Source organism: Miniopterus schreibersii, assembly GCF_964146895.1.
Source record: "Miniopterus schreibersii genome assembly, chromosome: 8".
Classification (NCBI taxonomy): Eukaryota; Metazoa; Chordata; class Mammalia; order Chiroptera; family Miniopteridae; genus Miniopterus; species Miniopterus schreibersii.
The window spans coordinates 18,539,788-18,556,459 of NC_138109.1; the positions used below are offsets into that span (position 1 = coordinate 18,539,788).

General features: G+C 49.1%; 1 protein-coding gene across 4 annotated transcripts in view; it reads left to right on the forward strand.

Moving 5' to 3' along the window:
- Positions 1-15,082, forward strand: part of ZNF362 (zinc finger protein 362) — a 34,965-nt gene extending 19,883 nt beyond the window's left edge. For all 4 annotated transcript variants that reach the window (XM_081144531.1, XM_081144530.1, XM_081144533.1 and 1 more), the window contains 5 exons: positions 2,955-3,276; positions 3,898-4,122; positions 10,016-10,094; positions 10,210-10,368; positions 13,523-15,082. In XM_081144531.1, the coding sequence (XP_081000657.1) occupies positions 2,955-3,276; positions 3,898-4,122; positions 10,016-10,094; positions 10,210-10,368; positions 13,523-13,639 (902 nt within the window). In that variant the 3' untranslated portion in view covers positions 13,640-15,082. The remainder of the gene's footprint in view (positions 1-2,954; positions 3,277-3,897; positions 4,123-10,015; positions 10,095-10,209; positions 10,369-13,522) is intronic.
- The last annotated feature ends 1,590 nt before the right edge of the window (positions 15,083-16,672 follow it).

Genomic DNA, 16,672 nt, shown 5'->3' on the forward strand with positions numbered 1-16,672 from the left:
CAGCGCCAGATGATGGTGAGCACCTGTATACTTCATTAATACTCATTTGATCCCTCCCAGCAGCGCAGTGAGGTGGGTACTGTTAGTATTAGGTTCACTTACAAAAACAGCAGTTTTGTGCGTTCACTCTAACATCTCCATTTGACAGATGAGGAAACTGAGGCTCAGTTTCACAGTGAGGAAGAGGCGGAGGCAGGCAGTGTGGTTCCAGAGCCTATGGGCTAATCCTTTTGCTCTACCTCATTTTGCTGAGGCTAGAGAGGAAGCAGGCATCAGACTGCCAGGGGCCCTATGGGTCATGCTGTGCAGTTTGGACTTTACCCTAGGGCAGTGGGGAGCCGTGGAAGGTTTTTAAGTCGGGGAGGGAAATGCTTAGATTTGGGTTAGAAAGCTGGGTCTGGCTGCAAGATGGAAACTGGCTTGGTGGGAGACAAGCATGGAGGCAGAGAGAGATGCAGGAGAGGATGGTGGCCCTGGCAAGGCAGTGGAGACTAAGAGAAGTGGGCAGGTCTGAGTTACGGTAAGAAGAGTGCTCAGGGCTGGTTGCTGGATTGGATGTAGAGTGAGGAGTGGGAGGAGGTGAGGGAGACTCCCAGGCACTGCCAGAGAGATGGAACCATAGAAGGAGTGCAGGGGCGGGGGTGGGGGCATAAGCTCAGTCTTGGATAGGGTGCCAGGGGGACATCCTGGTGCAGTGTCACAGGCTGGGGATGCCTGGTGGACAGGTTTTCTCTGGCGGCCACTGCAGCTGGGTCTTTGTTCTTCCCCTGGCTCACACCTGCCACCAGCCAGGCACCCCTGCCTCTCTTCCCTTCTCCCGCCTCCTTTCAGAGACATCCAAGAATTATGGGGCCCTGTGAGCCTCCCCCAGGCCCCAGCCACTTTGCACATTTCCCCATTATTATGACTTTATTAAATTTATTTTTTTCATTATAAAAGTAATATTAAAAAAGTAATATAAGCATATTATGGGAAATTTGGAAAACAGAGAAACGAAGAAAAAAAATCACTCATAATGCCCCAGCTTCTAACTCAGCAGCTTAGAGAGCCTTTTGGTCTGTTTCCTTCCTTTTTCATCATTTTTGTTTGCTTTTTAATGTGCATACATGTTTTGCTGAGCTTGTGGTAGGGCTGTACCCATGACTTTAACTTGCTTTCCTACTTGCCATTCTATCATAAACATACACAGTGTCCCCAAAAAATGTATACACACTTTAACAGCTACTAGCTCAATTGATGTTTTCTTTCTTTTCAGATTTAATCCATTGGAATTAATAATTATTCAAAGTGTGTACACATTTTTTGGGACACTTTATTTTAGTGCATTTTTTATTATAAAGGTAAAATACATAGTCATTATAGAAAGTTTAGACATTGAAGATAAGCTGAAAGGAGAAAAAGTTAGTCCTAGTCCTACTATTGTTAGCATTTTATTGTCTTCTCTATAACTTATTTTATTTTATCCTTTAATCACAGATGTAAAAAGTGGATGAATTCACCAGGTAAAAATTCAAATAATATAGAAGCAAATAGACAAAGTATGAAGATCTCCTTTTATCGATAAATTCTTTCTCCCTAGAGAGCACCTCAGTTTGCACACAATTTAGTTTGGTGTGTCTCTTCTCACATCCATTCCTGTGCACTTACACACATCTGCGTTGTCTCTATATAATATATATGTAGTTTGGGTGTATGTTTTTAAATAAATGGGTTCATACTTTCCATGGTTTCCTTTTTCACCCGACAGTACACGTTAGCCTTCTCTCTTTGTCACTGGGTGACATCTGTCTTGTTGTGGCTGCCCAGTCCTCCATAATGAGGATGGACCTCATCTCTTTACAGAGTCCCTACTGTGGACAAACAGATCATACCACAGTTTTGTAGAGAAGGTCCATGTATACAGTCTTTTTGTCCATGTGCAAATATTTCTTTAGGGCGATTTCTAGAAGTAGGATTGCTTGGTGTAAAGCTACATACATGTAACATTTTAAGGGTTATTGCCATGCAGCCTCCATTAAAGTTGATAAGTGCACACTCCCAACTGTGTGTGTCACTCAATCGTACTTGTGCCAACTCTGGATATTATCTTTCTCAGTGCACAGAAAGATTAAAAAAAAAAAAAAAAAGCATAGTTTTCATCGCATACTATTTTTATCTTTTTGTCTGCTTAACCTGATATTGTAAAGGTTTCTAGTCTCCTCATTTTAAAGAGTAACTTTTATTACAGAAGTAAAAGAAAGTAAGTTTCATGTCAAAGAGTCAGAAAGTATAGTTAAACCAAAAATTTTTTTTAATTACTCCTAATTCTACCACCCACATCACATTTTGGTAATCTCCTCTTGCTTACTTTTTCTATGCATACATATGACTTAAAAATTTTTTTTTGGCCCTGGCCAGGTAACTCAGAGCATCATCCCCATACACTAAGGTGGTGGGTTTGATCCCCAGTCAGGGCACATTCAAGAATCAACCAGTGAAGGCATAAATAAGTGGAACGACAAATTGACCTCTCTCTCTTTCTAAAATCAATCAATAAAGAAAAAATTTTTAAAAATATTTTTACAAACATAATCTTTTTTATGGGCAGTAATGTTCATTAGAGGAGATTGATCAAAATTCATTGAATCCTTCCTTCCCTAATGTTGCGTATTTCAGCTGCCTCTAGCTTTTACTATTATAGCTAACACAGTAGTGAACATCTTTGTGCCTCAGTTTTTTTCTGTGGTTTGAATGATTTCCAAAGTGCCTGTTACCTAACTCAATTTAGCTCTTAGGTACCTAAGGCATCTTACACATATACAAGCTCTCATTCAGTTACCCCTGGGTAATAATTTACAAAGGGAAGGGGGGGCTCAGAAAGGCGAGTAACCTGCCAGAGTCACACAGCGGGGTGGCCAGGGCTGAGCTGGCCTCTGCAGCTGCCCCTCACCCCTGCCCCCCCCATGTCTTCGCAGGTCTGGGGCTCTCCTCCCGGACCCCGGCTGTGAGCACATCAGAGTCCAGTGCGGGCACGGGCACCAGCACCCCATCCACTCCCACCACCACCAGCCAGAGCCGCCTCATCGCCTCGTCCCCCACCCTCATCTCAGGGATCACCAGCCCCCCCCTCCTGGACTCCATCAAGACAATCCAGGGCCATGGCCTGCTTGGCCCCCCCAAGTCCGAGCGCGGCCGCAAAAAGATCAAGGCGGAGAACCCAGGGGGCCCTCCTGTCCTCGTAGTCCCCTACCCTATCCTGGCCTCAGGCGAGACTGCCAAGGAGGGCAAGACGTACAGGTGGGGATCTTGACTAAAGGGGGTCCTGGTGGGCTTGGGGCAGAGGCTCTCACAGAGGGCTGCCCCAAGGACCGAGGGTGGGGGCACCTGACAAGCTGCACCCATCCTTTCAGAGGCAGTGTGAGGCACCCCAGCCTGGGGCAGTGGGAGTCTGTTTCGTCTTCCCTTCAACCCTGAACGTTAGAGTCACCTGGGGGGAGTTCAAAAAATGCCAAACCAGGGCCACACCTCCAAAAATTCTGATTTAATTTGTTAGGGGGGATATGCGGAGGGTCAGGTGTCAGCCTTTCCTGCAAGCTGCCCCTGCATGATTCCGAGGTGCAGCACGGTTGAGCCCCTCCCCCAGAACTGTGGATCCTGAGGCCTCTTCCCTGTGAGGTGTGAACCTGCTGCCCAGGCTGCGGAAATGTGCCCCCAGGTGGAAGACCTTGCTCCTCCACATTGGAGGTTGTCCAGGCCCGGAGCCTGCCCCCATCTTTCCCAGGTGGGCCTGTGCCCGGGAGACTCCTCTCAGGAAAGCTCCGTCCCTGGTGCACGGGGTCTCTGGTGCAGGTCTCCCCTGCGCTCCCCACGCAGGGCTGCAGGGGTCTTCCCGAGTGTGAAGCTGCCTCTTGCCCACAGGTGTAAGGTTTGCCCGCTGACCTTTTTTACCAAGTCCGAGATGCAGATCCACTCCAAGTCGCACACAGAGGCCAAGCCCCACAAGTGCCCGCACTGCTCCAAGTCCTTTGCCAACGCCTCCTACCTGGCCCAGCACCTGCGCATCCACCTGGGCGTCAAGCCCTACCACTGCTCCTACTGTGATAAGTCCTTCCGACAGCTCTCCCACCTCCAGCAGCACACCAGGTGAGTGGCCGGCCTGGTGCTGCCTCCTGCAGCCTGTTGCAGCTCAGCGCCTGTGCCTGAGCATGGACCTGGTACAAGGAGGGGCAAGGACTTCTCTAAGGTGCCCGTTGCCCTCAGGGTCCAGACCAGATTCCTTTGCTTGGTATTCGAGGGAGGCCTTTTATGATACGGGCTTTGTGGACCTCAGCTCACACTCCTGCACCCTCCTTCCCATTGTTTCTCATCTGTAGGTCTTTGCACTGCTGTGTCCTTTACCTGAAACACCCTCCCCTCCTTTACCATGTTTCTCCAGCCCTCTCTTATCCACCTCTCAGTCCAGGCTCCTCCAGGAAGTCCTCCTCCCAGGCCCCCTGAGCTGGCTCCACAGGCCCTGTGCCTCCCCACCCCAGCAGTGGTAGGCTGTCCTTTCCTTGCCCGATTATTTGCCCACGATCCCCAATATATTGGGAGTTCTTGAAGGCCAGGGCTTGGTCTCCTCATTTCCACATCCCCAGAGTGTGCCACAAGCATCTAAGCATTTCTTTAATATTTGTGGAATAACTAGAACTAGCTTTTATATGGCCCATTAACAAATAATTACAGAGCCTCTTCTATAAGCCCAATGTGATTCTAGGTCCTGGAAATACAGCAGTGAGCAAAACAGACAAAAATCCTGCCCTCATGGGCTTACATTCTAGTCAGTGTGTGAAAGGGAAATTCCAAGATAAAAATGCTTTAAGGACGGAAAAGTTTTCGCAGGGGAGTACAGACATCAGAAAGACTGGCTCACTGCCTCGCTGGCGTGGCTCAGCACTTGAGCGTTGGCCTATGAACCAGGAGGTCGTAGTTCAATTCCAGGTCAGGGCACATGCCTGGGTTTCGGGCTCCATCCCCAGTAGGGGGCATGCAGGAGGCAGCCGGTCAATGACTCTCTCTCATCGACGTTTCTCTCTCTCTCTTCCTCTCCATTCCTCTCTCTGAAATCAATAAAAACCTATTCAAAAGAAAAAAAAGACTCGCTCACCAAATAAAAAGGCCATGGAAATATAAAGAAACAAACCCACGGTTTCCAAGATTGCAGTTCATCTCTTCAGAGGGAGAAACAGCACTTTTCTCCCAGGTGATGGGATCTGTGAGCATTGCTGTGTTTGTCGGTATCAGCACTGCACAGTTAGGGAGAAGACTTTTTCCCATGGGGTTTGTAACTTACAGAAAGCACTCAGGTTTTCTCTGTTTGGGGGACGAATGCTAGACAGAGGGACCTTATGTCTTACTCGTGTTGTTGCGATTATTATTTATCTTCACTGTCCCTGTGTGCTCTATCCAAGGGCACAGCATGCTCTGTTTCTCAGACTTTGGGGCGTGATATGTAGGTTGGACAGTAAGAAACATGGCAGAAAACGTGGCCACAGGACAAGGAGTCAGTCTGCTTTTCTTGTTCCCATGCCTCCTGCCATGGATTTGGCCCCATAAGTTTGTTTAAGCAGTTTTCTTATTTTTGTCATTACTTTGATTTTTTAAAAAGTTTGGCCAATTTTACATACATAGAGGTCATATGTATGAAGGTTGATTAATCAAGCTCCCTGGTTGTAAGGTTTGAGAGTTAACTTCTGTCAGGAGACTGGTCATAATTTTAATCTGCGTGTGTGTGCACAAGTTTTCTTATCTTTTTACCTAAGATCAGGCACCTAGAACCATCCACTTCATCGCTGTCAGGTTTGCCTCTACAACCTGTAACAATAGGTACCATCTTTTTGGAGAATCTCAAGTTTGTCACGTTTCTGGGCCAGCAGGAGGGACTTTTTCTACAACCTTAAGGACTGTAGGTCCACAGAGCACGGAGCAGATCCTGTCCAGTTTCCTGGAGGCCTGGGTAGGCCACCCGTGAAGTACAGTCCTCCTTTCTTACAATCAGGCTTGTCATGCCTAATTAAGTGACATTTGTCTTTAATGTGACATTTCTGGCATGGTCATGGTCACAAATTTGATTTACCCAATTATGCCCTGTTAGGAAGGAAGACAGATTCTTACTGAACCTACTTACAGAACTGGCAACCATCACAGAACGAGAAGGGTCTCAGTTAAGGACCTTAGAGTGTTTACAGTCATTGTTCTGAGTGTTGTAGACAAGGCCAATTACCTGTGTGGTTTCCAATAGAACTGTTATTTTTCAGTTTCCCTAATCATTCATTAGTTTTTAATCTATGTTAAATTTTTATAGTGTTTCCCCTCCAGAATTCTGAAGGGTTAGCTGGAGGAGGAAGGCACCCTTTACGGGATATTTTATTCTGGTTTGTACAGTTATAGCCTCCTAAATTGAGGATTAGAGATAAATCAAATAAAAAATGGGTTTTCTCACATGCGTTTTAGAAAATAACATTAACTAGAATGAAATCTTTGCCATCCAATGCTAGGCCATAATTCCTGTTCTGCTGATCTTGGGTGGTTAGTCCACTTTGCAGAGTTGTTTGCTTCTGGACTAAAGACTTGTGGACCCTGCCTTGGCCTCGGGCAGTGTCTGGTCATGGTCATGGTGATGGTGGCAGCTTGGATGCCAGTGCCCATTTGTCCGTTCCCTGAAGTATAAAGGGCCAAGTGCATGTGGCTGGGTCCTCTACTGCGGCCCTCATCGCCTGATGTGTCTTTCAGACTCAGTTTCTGACCTGCAGCTTGAAGCAGAGGTCTTTGGGCAAGTGTGAGGGGGAAATCAGATCTGCGGATAAGACTGAATGGCTCTGGTTTATTATAATAGTGAACTGTATCAGAACGGAGGAGAATGGAGTTCTCTGTTTAGGTATAATGAATGCACGGTCAGTTTTTTCAGATTAAAAACACAGGCAGCAAGGGCATTGACCCATCTTCAGGGTCTTTTAATTTACCTCCTAAAGCACGTGTTATATGATCGGCACTAATTGATAAGTGTAGTTAAAGCTAAAAATAATCTTTTTAAGACATCTCTCTGTGGCTGCATACTGTTCGAGTCTCTGTACATGAAAAGTTGTTGGGTTTTTTTCCTCCATCTTAAAAAATACACAAATATATAAATATATTTATATTATATATAATTATATGGCGAATATATTTATATTATATATGATTATATGTTTATGCATAATTATATTATATATGATTACATGTTATCTATGACTCTTATATATGATATTACTATATATTATATTTATATAAATTATATATAATTACAGATATTCATAAAATTAACTAAGGGAGCTTGAGCTTCTCTTCTTTTGCTTCGCCAACTTTCTAGTGCTAAGAACTTCACAGGACTGCTCTCACCCTAGTGTTTATGGAGAATTCACCCAGCTGGTGTGGCTCAGCGGTTGAGCATTGACCCTTGAAACTGGAGGTCACAGTTTGATTCCCAGTCAGGGCACATGCCCGGGTTGCGGACTCAATCCTCAGTAAGGGGCGTGCAGGAGGCAGCTGATCAATGATTCTCTTTTATCATTGATGTTTCTCTCTCTCTCTCCCTCTCCCTTTCTCTCTCTGAAATCAATAAAAAACATATTTAAAAAATATATATATGGAGAATTTAAAAAATACCCATTTATTTAGATCACCCCTCTTTTTATAAAACGAAGGAGGAAATCTTTGGTGTCACCCAGTGGCCATCAGAAAACTGCAAGAGCCTTTGGGTGTAAAGGACACCTTGGTCATTTTATTATTCTGGATTTAAGAAAGGCTACAGCAGAGAGTTGGCAGACAGACTGGGCAGGGTTTGGGCATCAGTCTGGCAGGAAATACACACAGTAGCAAGCAGTGATGGTTATTAAGAATTCGAGTTTTTTCAGAAGTAGACATTTGTTTTAAGATATTACTTAAGATTGCAACAAAAGCAACAAGAAATTAACAGGCCCTAAAGGAGGGTATTTCGTCAGAATGTTCCTTGACCTGGGAATTGCTCTCCATTCCTGAGGGTATAATTTTTTTTTTTTTGAGTGGTTTGAGTTTTTAGTGGTGAAATATGAAACAAGTAACATGAGGATCATAGCAACATTTAGGGACAAATAATTAGTCATTAGGCACATATTAAACCATTGTGTCCTAACCCAGTGACAAAGACGGGGGGCTCCCAAATGCCCACAAGCCCCAGAATCCTTTAGGCAGACAACTGAAAAAAAACCAAACGTAAAGAAGCACCGAGATTGCAGGTTGCCTGTTTGCTACCATTCCTGTTTTCTGCCCCTTGATCGAGAACCCAGCAATCAGGGCATATAATCAAACGCCCCTTCCCAGTGTTATTGCCGGTCATGCAGGGAATGAAAAAAGGAGGTCGTGTCCAAAACCGAACCAGCCTTGGTCAAGAAATAGAAGTGGAGTTAGAAAGGGGTTGAACAAGACTCACCCTGGCTGTTGAGAAAGATGCACCTGGGAGCATTTTGGGGGTAATGTAGTTTAGTGGTGCTGATGACACTGGAGCATCTTGGTGGGACCTTCAGCTGTAAGAAAAGCACAGGAGCCCGGCCGAGCGTGGCTCAGCGGTTGAGCATCGACCTAGGATCCAGGCGATCGGGGTTCGATTCCCGGTCAGGGCACATGCCTGGGTTGCGGGCTTGATCAGTGACTCTCTCATCATTGATGTTTCTGTCTCTCTCTCTCCCTCTCCTTTCCTCTCTCTGAAATCAATAAAGATAGATTTAAAAAGAGGAAGGAAGGAAGGCAGGCACAGGAAGGAAGAGCAGGCGATTTGCAAAGTGTTGCGAGGTCCAGACTTGAGGTCCGGCTCAGTAAACAATAAGTACCACGGTGCATTTAAAGAGAATAAGCAGAACTTTGTAGTGAGTCTGTCAGTGGTAGGAAAACAGCAGTGGTCTCCTGCAGTCAGCATGTTGTCAGATCACAGATCTGTAGGCACCGCGATGCAGTCAGGGAGAACTGTTTTGTTAGGGAGGCAGGTGCAGAGAGGGCTCCCAGTTCTACTTTGGGGGGAACTCCTGCTGGACTGAGGACTCTGGGTTGGCTGGTTTGTTCAGACTGCAGAGTGTTTTTGCCCCCTTTTCTCCCCCTGGCTGTGATGTTTGGTATGTGTGTAATGATGAATGTGACAGGGGGAGGTGTCACTTGTTTTCTCAAGTCTGATGTAGTAACTGTTAAATGAATGAATAAATACTACAGGTGTTTATTGAGTGCTCATTTTATGCCAGTACTTGGCTAAGCCCCTTACATGTATTATCTAATCTGTCTTCATAAGGCCCAGTGAAGGAGGGTCTGTATTTTATTCCCATTTTTCAGATGAGGAAACCAAGGCTCTGGTTTGCCCAAGGTCACCCAGCTAGGTAGTGGTGGAGCCAGGATGAGAACCGGGAATGGGGGTACAGAAGGGACTCACAGGAATGATACAGAGGGGCCATGCTTCAGGGCCACCCTGTCCTGCATTCTCTCAGTAGTTGGGTTGACCGTATAACCATCATGGACATGGGCCTGACATGGGGAGGGGTCTGGAAATAGAAATTGGGGCCCAGTCACAGGGAGATGCCTCCTTTTTCTGAGGGAAGAGGCAGGTGGGCAGGGAAGGTCTTGGCAAAGCTGTGTCTGTGCTCTTTTCAATGGGTGGTCTGCAGGTGGGGTTTTTAGAGGGCAGATGCAGTGAAAGCAAGCCCTCCACAATTAGCTGGAGGTCAGGGGCAGATCTGAGTGGGTGGGGTTGGGTTCAGCAGGGACCTTGGGGAGCAGGGAGGCTTTAGTCACAGACTGGCAGTGGGAGGTCAGAGAAAGGAAAGGGGTGGCCTGTGGCTACCCCAGCTCTTACCTGGGGCTTACTCTGGGGAGAGTTTGGGTAGTGGAGCCTGGGAGGCTTGGGGTCCAGAGGTGTGTTCAGGCCAGTGAGGGCGTGGGGGGTGGAGCTGGCCTAGGGGTACCTGTCAGGGACCCCACCTGACTGGGCTGCCCATTGCAGAATCCACACAGGCGACAGACCCTACAAGTGCCCACATCCTGGCTGCGAAAAGGCTTTCACTCAGCTCTCCAATCTCCAGGTGAGTGGCCACCTGCCTCCTGCCCACCAATTGCCTTCTCCAAAAGGGAGCGTAAGAAGGGGGTGGGGCTGGGGGACGCCTGTTGGCCCCTGACTCCCTCCTGGGCTCCCTACAGTCTCACCAGCGCCAGCACAACAAGGACAAGCCCTACAAGTGTCCCAACTGCTACCGGGCCTACTCGGACTCCGCCTCCCTGCAGATCCACCTGTCCGCTCACGCCATCAAGCACGCCAAGGCCTACTGCTGCAGCATGTGCGGGCGGGCCTACACCTCGGTGAGTGCCTGGGGCGCTGGGGGGCCTTTTTCTCCCCCTGGGCCTCAGTTTCCTCCTCAGCTTCCTCCTCCTCGCAGATCTATACTGACTCTCGCCTTTTTCCAGACAAGAAAACTGAGGCCCAGAGATGGGAAGTGACTCCTTAAAATCACAGTAGTGGGGAGCCAGGATGTCTGTGTCCCAGTTCTCTCTTAGGCTGCCCCAGACCAAGCTCCCAGCTCCCTGGCAGCCTGTAGGGTTCCGAGGTGTGGTTTACTCCAGGCCCAGGAACACTCCAGGGAGTGGTGGTGGGCTTGGCACCCTGCTTTCCAGAGGCAGGGAGGGAAGGGACACGGGCCTTCTTCCTCTGGGGAAGCTGCAACCCCCATCGTGGCCACAAGGTGGCACAGTGACTGCGCAGAGCCACCCTCAGGTCTTAGGAAAGGTCTGAACAGTGCCAGAAAGGTCGGTGCATCCAGCCCTCTGTCCCTGGGTTTGAATTTCCCTAAACACGGGCCTTTCAGAACCAAGAAGAGAGAGTCCAGGTGAGTCATCTGTGTGTGTGCTTCTGGCTAATCAGATATTCTGGGTAACAGACCCCTGTGTATACCCAGACAGATCACTGAGCCTCAGTTTCTTCAGCTGTCAATGGAGGAGGTGATAGTTCTTAACTCACAGGGCTGTTGGCTGGCAGAGCCGGTGTCTGAGCCACCTTAGCTAACATTTGTTCACTCAGTGTTTACCGAAAGCTTGTGCCAGTGCTTGGGGACCAGGATGAACCAGACAGACATATTCTTGGCTGCCAGGGAGGTTAGAGTCTACTGCTGGGGACATATTAAATAAGTAACTACACAAATAAAGATGTAATGACAAGTTGTGGTCATTGCTCTAAGCAGGGTTTCTCAGCCTCGGACCGTGTTGGCCTTTGGGCAGGTACCTCCCTGCTAGGGGGCTGTCCTGTGCATTGTAGGGTGTTTAGCAACATTCTTGGCCTCTGCCCACTAGCAACTCCCTCCCCAGTGTGACAACCCAAGATGCCTCCAGACTTTGATGAATGCCCAGGGGGTGGGGGGGCAGAGTCGCTTCTGATTGAGGACCATTGCTAAGAAGGAAAGTGTGTTTTGAAAGAGTGGCAGGCAGGACAAAATGGAGCTGGGGAGGAGACAGGTCCGGGTAGGCTGTATGAGGAAGCAACACTGAGCTGGAGACTTGTAGGACGGGCCAGGCGAGCAGGAGGAGGGGAGAACATTCTATGCAGGGGAACAGCGAATGCAAGCCCCTGAGCTGCAACAGACTTGGTGTGTTCCAGGAACTGAAAGAAAATTAGGTCACTTGGGCCTGTGTGGCCTGTGTGGGAGTCTGGATACTTTTCCAGGGGGAAAGGGAAGCCATCAGGAGGGGACCATCTGGGAGTGCTTTTGAAAGGTCACTGTGACTGGAGGGGGCGCCAGGATTGCAGGCAGGGTGGCCAGCTGTATGCGGCAGGTGCCGGCCAGGGCTGCAGCTTGTTGAGTGCCGAGTGTGTGGTATTTATCCTTCCCTGGAGTTCAAGGGCAGAGGAGAGTTGAGGTACTGCAAGGACAGGACTTGCAGGGACCAGGCCCAGTCATCTGACCTTCAGCCAGTCCCAGCCCCCAGTTCTTGACCCTCCTCCGCACCCCCACTCTTAGAGGAGGGGACACAGCTGTGGTTCTGAGAGGGGATCTCTCTGAACTCTGGAGGGAGGGGGGTCAGCCTGGGGTCCCACCCTGAACTGGGCCTCCATAGAACAATAACAATTACCATTTTTTTAAAAAATATTTTTAATGGATTGATTTTTAAACTACTTTAATACATAAAAGAAGTATTTTAGAATAGTGAGCCCTCATGTTCCCATCAGCCCCCAGAACCATCAACCAATCCCGCTTCACCCGTACCCCTGTTTTTTGAAGTAGAACAGACATCATATTGTTTCATCTGAAAATTTTCACTTAGTGTCTCTAAACATAAAGACTCTTTTTAAAACATATCCACACTACTTTATAATACCATAAAATAATTCACTGTAAGTCCTTAATATCACCAAATACCCAGGGATCATTCACGTTTGTCCCACTAACGCCATACTTTTGTGTACTTAGAATTTTGTTAGTTAATCAAGATCCAAATAAGATTTCTACATTGCACTGGGTCAGTATATCTTTTTATCTATTGGCTCCCCCACCCCTGCCTTTTTTTCCCTTTGTAGTGTATTTACTGAAGAATAGTTTCCTAGTTTGGATTTTGCTGATTGCTTCCCTCTGATGTTGTGTGCTAGCATGTGGCCACCACATTTGAGGGCTTCCTCTGCCGGATTCTGAGCAGATTGAGGCATGAGGCCAAGGAGTGAGTGGCAGGTGGGAGCCAGAGCACCACCCTGCAGCCTAGTGTGAGAGCCTATGGGCCTGCAGGTGAGCCTTTGGTCACCTTGCCCACCTATTCTTGGGTGCCTCAGGTCAGATTTAGCAGAGCCTGTGGGGGGTGCGCAAGGAACGAGCTGAGCATGCCCAGTTTATGCTTCCAAAGTCACCAATCAAATCAGGCCCCTCTTCTCCCCAAGGGAGAATCGAGTGTGGGGGTGCAGAGGCTGGGTCTCCCACCACCACCTGGAATGAAATGCAAAGACTGGGGAAGGAATGGTTCCCTCAACCCTTACTGCATGCTGAGCTTTACCCACATCACCCTAGCAACCCTTTAGGTTGTTCTTGCCCCATCCCTGCTTGCAGAGGAGGAAACTGAGGCTTGGAGGGATGAGATGACTTGTGCAGAACTAGGCTCAAACCCAGGCCTGCTGCCCCACCTTCACTGGGAGCACCAGCCAGCGTACTCCGCGACAGCCAGTTGGTAAATGGCAGCTAGCCTGGCCTCTAGGCAGGTCTAGGTGGGTACTGCTGAGGGACGGGCCTGGTGCCTCCTGGCTCTCCAGACAACACGCAGTGGCTCAGACTCTGGTCAGTGAACCAGCTCCCAGGCCTGTGATGCAGCATCCTTGGAACCTATGGGGGATGCTCATCTGCCCCCCCCAAACTGTGGCTGCTCACCACTAGCTGGCCCACTGCCAAGGAGCCCTCCAGTGGCCATTTGAGGGAACTTCAGCCTCTTTTGCCGCCTCTGCCAGCTGTTGGTTTTATGTTCTGAATCTCACCCCTGCCCACAGGAGACCTACCTGATGAAGCACATGTCCAAACACACAGTGGTGGAGCACCTGGTGAGCCATCACTCACCCCAGAGGACGGAGTCCCCCGGCATCCCGGTGCGAATTTCCCTCATCTGAGCCGACCCCAGGCGCCGCCCTGCCCGCTGGCACAGACCCAGGCAGCACCAGGCCCCGACTCCCTTCAGGGCCCTCCAGGAACAGCCGAGCTCTCTCATGACCTTCCTGACCTTCCAGAAAGCCTGGGCTGCAGAAGCCCTGCCCGGTCCAGGTCTGGGGGTGGCCAGGCCAACTGCAAGATTCTGGACTGTTTGGTGGCATCCAAAGACGATCTCAGAGCACTTTGAACCTCTCTCTGTTGGGTTTTCTTCCCCCCGCCCCCCACCCTTCACTTGCTTCACTGTTGTTTTTTTTTAAGTTTGTTTTGGAAATAACAAAAAAAAGATATTTATTGGCCAAGAAGTTGGTGCTGCTAAGACCGAGAGATAAAAAGAGTCGGACAGATGGACACAGAGAACCAGAGGGCAGCGTGGGACCTTCTCTTGCCATGGCCTTAGGTCCTGAGGGAAGGCTCAGGCCTGGGTTTCTGGACTGTGAAGGGGGCCCCTGGTGGTAGGGGGCAGGAGGCAGCTAGAGTGAGCCATTCACGCTGGGTGCCCAGCTAGAGCCTTGAGCTGCCCCCTGGGCATCACTGACTAGAGGGAGGCAGCAGCTGCCAGAGCTGCCTAGGCTTTAGGAGGCAAAACAAGAGGGGCCGGGAGATCCGAAGGACCAAAGGGTGCAGCTTTGGGCTGGGCTGGGTGCTGGCCCAGGGAAATGGGGTGGGGGTGGGCTGGGTAAGACCTGGACCCCTGATGCCCTTAAGACCACCCCAGTCTACCTCGGTGCTGGCCAGAAAACCTATTGGCTACCTCTCCCGCCATCCCAGACTGTGGGCAGGGGGATGGGGAGGGAGTGGGTCTGGGGCTAGGACCCCCTCCATAATTTCCTCCAGATGGGGCAATACCCAAGGAGGGGTTGTCTTCCCTGCCATGGAGGGGGGATCCCCAGCCCAGGCCCTAGGCCCTTCGGCAGGGAAGGGATCCTCAGAAAGGAGGGTCCCAGGAGCAGCCCCTGCCCTCAGCCCCCACAGACACACCCCAATCTGAAAGCCATGCGTGTCCATGTATATAGGAACTATGTACAGAGACCGGAGAAGCCCCACTCCATCCCCCGGGAAAAAAAAAGAAAACTAGACAGAAACTCATCTATATATTCTGTATCTGGAGTTCCGTTTTGAATATTAACTGTGTTATTTTTATACACTTTTTAAGCCTTAACTCACCATTGATTTACCAGTTTAACGTTTCCTGGGGTTTCTTTTCCCACTGCGTTCTCTGCCCCCACCCCCACCCCTTTGTTTGACTTGCGTCGTCTGATACTCAGTATTGTAGCTTTTGTCCGCATGTTACTACCCTGTAAATACGCTGTTATACATACTGTTAACACCCTTTGCTTTTTCTATGGGACCTCCAGGCCACCGTATTTAGAACTAGTTACCTTATTAAAAAAGAGAAAACAGTCTTTTGGCTTCTCAGTCTGCATCTTGGTGGCAGGGAGGTGAGGGCAGGCGCCCCTCAATGCTTCAGGAAAGAAGTTTGCATTATATTTAAGATAAGGGGTGGGAGTAAAAAAATCAAATGTGGGGGAAAACACTAAAGGGGGCAAGACACAAAGGAATTCTAAACCTTCTGCTCTGTATTTCTCTGTTGTGAATAAACCATACCTGCACCCGGGTGGCGGTGGTGTGTGGCGTGCTCTGTGTGAGGGCGGGGCTGGGGGGCACCTTTCTACTGCTCCTCTCCCCTCCCCCACCCCCCAGACTCAGGCAAGAAGGAAATGGTGTTGATTACCTCTCAACTCCCTATGAAGTGGGCAGCCAACCAAGAGAGGTATTTTGCTGAGGATCATGCTGCCATTAAGGGACATAAATTTGACCCAGGTTTGTCTAGTTTTGAAGATTTTTTATATGTATGGGGTCCACCAATGAGGGGTCCACTGCCACTTCTCCCAGAGGGGCAGCCGCATCCGGTTACCCCACCCCTCTTTGGGGGCCCATCTTGAGTGCCCTGATTTGTGGAAGCTGTTCCAGTGATTGCAGGGACCAAGAAGACCCTTCACATGTTTGCCCTATAGAGGTTCTGATTGCCTAGGAGGGAAATGCAGGAATTAATTCCCCCAAAATTGATCAAGGAGGGCCCTGTACTAGGCATTATGGGAGAGAAGTGACTCAGCCATGAGTCACCATGGAGCTCACTCTGAGCCCAATGCAAATAAGGATTTATTGGCTTACACAAGGACATTACAGGGATAGGTTGGGGTCAGGGCTCAATGACGTGTTTTTCCACTTGGCTTTGTTCCCAATCAACTTTACCCTTGGACTCCTGTGGAGTTGGCAGCTCCAGCCTCACAGTCCCCAGGTTCCCAGCAGCCAAGCCTCTGTCTCTCCCAGAAGTTCCAACAGAAGTCTAATTGGGCCTTCCTGGTTTGAACTGGGTCAGGTACCATCCCTGAACTAGTCGCGTGACCAGAATGTCTGTAGTTGATCGGCTCAGGCCTAGAGCCCGTGCTTTAAGCCTGGGGCAGAGCGTGAGACCGCTGTCTAAAGCACATCTTCCCAGGAGGAAGCCAGAGCGTTAGCATCAGAAGGGGAGATGGATGAGTAGTCAAGAACATGTTTTAAGTAACCTCACAGGACTCCTCTCTTTCTCTGAAATTGACCTCCCTCAGCCTGCTACGTGGTGAAGGGTGGGCCATGGCCGTATTTTGTCACGTGACGTTATCTCAGCCACAGCTGGTTGGCCAGGGGTGGCCACCTGACTCAGTGACGATTCCTAGACCAGTGGTGTGTACAGTTAAGCCCTCACCTAATGTCGTGATGGGTCTGTGACTTTAAGCGAAAGGACGTATAATGAAACCAATTTTACCAGACTCGTATAAACAAGAGTTTAGTTCCTACCACATCTCATCAACGTTGTAAGGAAATGACATTGAATGAAACGTTATTGGGGGACCTGCTGTGCTAGCAGTGGGCTGCGCACACCTCTTTTCCATTCTATAGTCAGTGGGGGTTTGGAAATCGGCCACAGTGGGATTTACATGGTGGTGTAAATC